The sequence below is a fragment of the Sminthopsis crassicaudata genome, chromosome 6, assembly GCF_048593235.1.
Source record: "Sminthopsis crassicaudata isolate SCR6 chromosome 6, ASM4859323v1, whole genome shotgun sequence".
NCBI lineage: Eukaryota > Metazoa > Chordata > Mammalia > Dasyuromorphia > Dasyuridae > Sminthopsis > Sminthopsis crassicaudata.
This window is the reverse complement of record NC_133622.1, coordinates 119,862,453-119,868,452: the sequence shown is the minus strand read 5'-3', so window position 1 is coordinate 119,868,452 and position 6,000 is coordinate 119,862,453. Positions and strand designations below refer to the sequence as shown.

General features: G+C 40.9%; 1 protein-coding gene across 1 annotated transcript in view; it reads left to right on the top strand.

The window, feature by feature from the left end:
- CXXC4 (CXXC finger protein 4) overlaps nt 1-6,000 on the top strand; it is a 30,659-nt gene that overhangs the window by 1,960 nt on the left and 22,699 nt on the right. Inside the window, exons 2-3 of the mRNA XM_074276758.1 lie at nt 1,268-1,862; nt 1,923-2,683. Of these exons, the coding sequence (XP_074132859.1) occupies nt 1,541-1,862; nt 1,923-2,683 (1,083 nt within the window). The 5' untranslated portion in view covers nt 1,268-1,540. The remainder of the gene's footprint in view (nt 1-1,267; nt 1,863-1,922; nt 2,684-6,000) is intronic.

Here is a 6,000-nt window from a genome sequence, read left to right as displayed (position 1 = left end):
GTTTAATATACATTGTGTGTTTTTGTTTTTACTTCTAAAAAGTCTATGATGTACCTGCCTCCCTCAGTAGTAAACAACTAAAATACCCCTTCTCAAAGTATAATAATGGCCTATAAGGCTTCAAATAGAAACAAAAACATTCAGTTTACATTTAACTTTCTTTAAAAGAAAGAAAAAATAGGAAATTATTTTAATGGTTTTATCTTCAGCTAACAAGTGTCTGAAATATTCCCTTCCCTCTTTAATCTGTGCATAAAGTCTTTCAATGTCTGCAGGAGATGCATTGGGAAAAAATAATAAAGTCCCATTCAGTCTTCCTGTCTTTTTTGAAAGGGCAGAAGTCCTCATTGGAAATGACTGGGGATATTAGTCCTTACTGCAGTTGCAGACTCTTGGATGAAAGCTGTGAAATTGCCTGCTATTATTTTTATGTGGTCTCCCTTTCTTTCTTTCTCTTTCTTTTTTTCCTTTTAAAGAAATGGAACACCACCCTTCTTAAACAACCCCCTCTTTCCTCCCCTATCCAATCTCATCACCAAATGGCTTGTACAATTAAGAGCTGCCCTTGGTCCTCTGAATTAAGTCCCTAACAGAGCCAGCTGAGCTGGAATTCAAACGAATAACTATCAGACACGGAAGGACACTATGGCAGCTGGTAGTTCCTTTTTTTCCCCTCGCCTCTTTAGTTCATATTGTAGCTTAGTTGTCAGTTGTATTGTGTTTGCTTACAATTTATACGCTCCGTACCTCATGTTAATTTCCTTTTCGTTTTCTCTTTAGGGCTATGGCTCCCTCCTCTTCCCCCACCCCCCCGTTTCTAGCATTTGCATGGTCATGCAGCACTTGTTCATACATTTCATAATCTTTAAATGCCCTCTGCTTATAGGCACTATCACCCTAACGCCCCTCATTTGCATGTCGTTAGCACTCCAAGTATCCTCTTCTCTTGGCATTTGTAACCCCTTTCCTCCTTTTCTATCCTCGGGTATTCCTGGCTAGTAATTCATTTACTATATATAAGAACAGGGGGGTGGAGCTGCGATGTGGTGTTGGTTGAGTTTGGGGTGGGGTGAGAGGACCTAAGAGGGAGGGAGAGTGGGGGAAAGAATGGGAGGTGTGGAAGTGTGTGTGTGTGTGGGGGGGGGGTCATCTATGATTGTCATGCAAACCAATTGGCAGATGAATGTTTGAGCACGTCTATGGATGTAGTGGTATATTTTTATTTTGTTCCTCCTGCATCTCGTTGGAATGACTTTCTTTATTTTAGTTGTAACAGTTGGAAGATAATGCAAAGGAAGACGCTGCCTGGAAATTTGCCGTCTGTGGAAATGTGCCCTAGAGAGGAATAAAGCAACCCTTCACGGTCTCTCTTCCCAACCTCTCCTCCCAAACTCGACATATATTCCCCTCCGAACCCGGCCCCACCCCAACACCAACCATCACTCCCTTCCCTCCTCCCCATCTCCCCCCCTTTCCCGCCCAGGTGTCGGACCAGGCGCCCCCCTCTTCCACCCTGCACCCTTTCTTTCCCCCCTGCACCATGAACACCAATGTCTGCGTGGAGCCAGGACCGAGTCCGGAAGCCCCGGGCTTGCCCAAGGAGAGCCACCTGCCCGAGGGCGCCCTCAACAGCCTTGTGGATTACAACTCGGAGATGGAGCGCTACCGCTCCTTTGCCACCTCCTTCTACAAGACCAACGGGGGCGCCTTTCCACAGGCGGCCAAGATCGCGCGCATCACTACGCCGATCTTCCCCAGCAGCGCCGCCGCCGCCGCCGCCGCTGCCCGCATCGGCATGTCGCCTTGGAACTGTGACAACGCGGCCACCGCCGCCGCCGCCACCGCCATGCTCTGGGGCAGCGGCGGCGGCGGCGGGGGAGCAGCTGGGGGCGGCGGCGGAGCTGGAGCAGGAGCTGGAGGAGGCGGAGGCGGAGGTGGAGGTGGAGGAGGAGGAGGAGGGGGAGGGGGAGGAGGAGGGGGCGGCGGCGTGGGGGGGGGCGGCAGGAAATCCGTCGCCCCCTCCTCCACCTCTTCCTCCTCCTCCTCCTCCTCCTCCTCTTCTACCACCTCCTCCTCTTCTTCCTCCTCCTCTATTCACCAGGGCAGCGGCGGCAGCAGCAGGACCAGCATGCACCATCGAAACGACTCCCAGAGGCTGGGCAAAGCTGGCTGCCCGCCAGAGCCGTCGTTGCAAATGGCAAATACTAATTTCCTCTCCACCTTATCCCCTGAACACTGCAGACCTTTGGCGGGGGAATGCATGAACAAGCTCAAATGCGGCGCTGCTGAAGCAGAGATAATGAATCTCCCTGAACGCGTGGGGACTTTTTCCGCTATCCCGGCTTTAGGGGGCATCTCATTACCTCCAGGGGTCATCGTCATGACAGCCCTTCACTCCCCCGCAGCAGCCTCAGCAGCCGTCACAGACAGTGCGTTTCAAATTGCCAATCTGGCAGACTGCCCGCAGAATCACTCCTCCTCCTCCTCCTCCTCCTCCGGAGGAGGAGCTGGCGGAGCCAACCCGGCCAAGAAGAAGAGGAAAAGGTGTGGGGTCTGCGTGCCCTGCAAGAGGCTGATCAACTGTGGAGTCTGCAGCAGTTGCAGGAATCGCAAAACGGGACACCAGATCTGCAAATTTAGGAAATGTGAAGAGCTAAAGAAAAAACCTGGCACTTCACTAGAGGTCAGAGGAGATGATTTTTTGTTTCCCAGCCTCCCCCAGTCCCTTCTCACTCCCCTCCCCTCACCCCTTCAGGGCTTTTTGTCTAACTTCAAGATGCATTATCCTTTTTCTGAAGCTTCATTCAGGTTGTAAAATGCTATAAGTGAATGGAGGAAGGCACCATGTCTTCCCCCTTCCCCTCCCCAACCTGCATCTGGGATGGAACCACCCTCTACACCGGGAGGTCCCCCTCTTTTTTACCTCTGGGGAAAAATGTGATTGGTCTGAAAGTCAGAAGTTTCACATTCATTATAGTTACAATTTTACCCTAGTGGTTTAAAGCCCCTCCCCCTATCATTTTTGTCTTTCCTCCCAACCTACAACCTCTGCAAAAGTTTGAACTCTTCACACCCTATACATTTCTGTATAGGATCAGAATGACACATTGGTGATCTATTTTTCACCATTTCCGTATAGTAACACAAACATTTTTATGCACATAGATATGTGTTGAGGTGAAAAATAATATTACAAGAGATGAATGTTTGAACCAGAAATACGTGGATGCAAATGAAAATTATCTTAAGAGTGTGTATGTGTGTATGTATATGTTTATTAATACATATATATATATATACATATACACACACACACACATATATATATATATATACAAGCATACACACAAACATAAACACACACACATGTACTTATTGCTCTAGCATGTCCTTAATCTAACTCTGATTTATTTGCTATTTTAAAATAAATACATATAGCTTTCTTCAGAAAAAGATAAAGTACAGAGATAGCTGAATATCAGCATTTTTAATGGGAAGCAGCTCAGAGTAAAGTAATACATTAGTTAATTTTAGGACAGCTGAACATAATGTTGGGAAAGAATTCTTAGATTTAGTTTCACAAATTAATGGTTAGTAATATATAATAAGAAAATTGTTTCCTTTGGGTACTGCTTTTGACAAAGTAACCATTTTGTGATGTTTTAAAATTCTATTAAAATAGATAGGCAAAAGTTTGATTAATATTTTTATCTGTGACATAATGTTTACTGCCTATATGTGCTCCAAAGAGATGATGTGCAGTACACACCCACAGAACTATAAAATGAGATTTTCCAATTTGTTAAACATAAAACAACACGTTTGGTTGAATTTCAGGTGATATACTGAACAAAACAAAGTGGGGATGGGGACACAAAGCTATAAACAAAATGGTTTGGGGAGATACTTTTGGCAAAGGAAGACAAGCAAATAATTATTTAATTTTGCTGTTGAAATTACAGTGCTTCAGGTTAGATGTACATCTACACAGTGCTTATAAAATATCTGGAGGAGTTTGCTCTAAACTAAAGAGGTGTGCAATTGCAAATTGTATTCCTTTTTAAATGATCATTGCTTTGAAGGAGTTTTCTCTAGGAAGTATTGTAGATGGGATTTAAAAAAAAATCAGAAGAAAAACCATCTTTTAGTTTGTGAAATAGCAGCATGATAACAATTGAAAAAAATTAGGAATTTTGAACTGAAGAACACTTGTTTCTAAAATTCCATGTTTTATTGACATTATGACCTTATCAGATTTATCAAATGCTTATACTTGTTTCCCTTCCCCTATAAGAGTGTATGTCACTATATTCCATTTCCTTTCAATATCAGGTGGTAACATATACATATAAGTATATACACATATATTTCATTTATTGGCTTGACTTTTATTTTTAATAAATTGAGTTCACTTTTACTTAGAATTTCCAATAGCTATAGGCAATTCAAACAACTAATAATGAGATTTCTCACTGATCCACAATTAATAGGGAGCATCTGGCATGACTTCCTCCTCTTTACCCTTCTTGTGATGTATTAGCTACTAGCATTACAATCTTTGGGTGATGTCAGTGAGCCTGGAAAATGAGTTAGTGAAAAGCTATAGCCCACTATTGCAAGACAGGATATGACTCCCTGATTTTTTTTTTTTTTTTTCATAAGCATGGTACTCTGGGAGAATCTTACCTATGAATTACCAGGGTTTTGTTATCAGTCTGTGGCTAGACAGATATTTACATCTGAGAACGTTTTTCTTTTTTAAATTTTATTGACTGAGTAGGATGTTCCATTAGCATTCAAAATTGTTCAGGTATATTATGCTTGATGTTAAATTATTTTATCATGGTAGTTAGTAAAAACTATGCTTTTGTTAACCATGCGCACTTTTATAACCACTTGCTTCCTTTTTTTCTTCTTGATCATAGTTATAAGGTAGATTTTCAAATTTCTACAACTATCTAAAGATGTAAGATGTTCTCTTTATTGCAAATCACATCTATTCAGAGAATGTCCTATGGACCATAGATCATAACCTCAAAAGAATATTATTTCGTAAGAAAGAAAAAGTTTCTTAAATTGACTTAATTTCTATTTAGGTCATTTTTAGAGGGAAAAAAAACCTAAGAAATGACAGCATGTTTGCCCAAAGCACCATGTATAAACAACACTGTTATGGTTGTAAGGAAACCAACTGGAAACATATGACAAGGCTTATTCTACTAAACCAAAGTAACAACAATGGTTGCAGGTGGGTTCAAAATCACCCTGCTGAACTGAGTTGCTTGTTTCTCAGCCCCCATAATTTATCATCTTCTTAGATGATGCTTTATATATTGGTTAGATATTTTACTAAGGTAGAGATGTCAAATTCCACCATGGAGTTTTTCTGAGCCTTACTGGTCTGCACCTAGATCAGACTTGATAGATAACAAGTAGATTGTGGTATCCCATTGGATAAATCTCTAGCTCTTATTCCTTCAATTACATCTTTCTTATTCACTTATTCTTGTTCTGGTTTCCTGAAGAAATAATCAGATTCTCCAGGTTAGTAAATGGAATTTAAGACTGATTCGCAGTAATGCTTTCAGATTCCTTCCCTTATATTTTTTAATGAAATGCTTCCTTCCCAGTATTCCTTTAAAAGTTGCTTTCATCTTTTCCATGATTTTCCTTATTAAATTCACTTTAAAAACATACCAATATGCTAGAAATTCTTTTGATAAACTAATTATAATTCTCGATGTACAATGTATATAAAATAATAAAATAATTTCCTATGTTACTGTTTATTACATATTTGCATATATACTGTGTATTTATCTAATAATTAATTTGCCAAATGTAGGCTTTATTTATTCAAAATAATTAAGGTCAACTCTATATTACCCTCTTATTAGGTGCTATAGTTCTAAAACTTTCACTCTAGGTAATCAATATTAAGATCTTGGGTATTTTTCAATTATTATTAATTTATTCAGAGGAACTTATTTTAATTGGTTT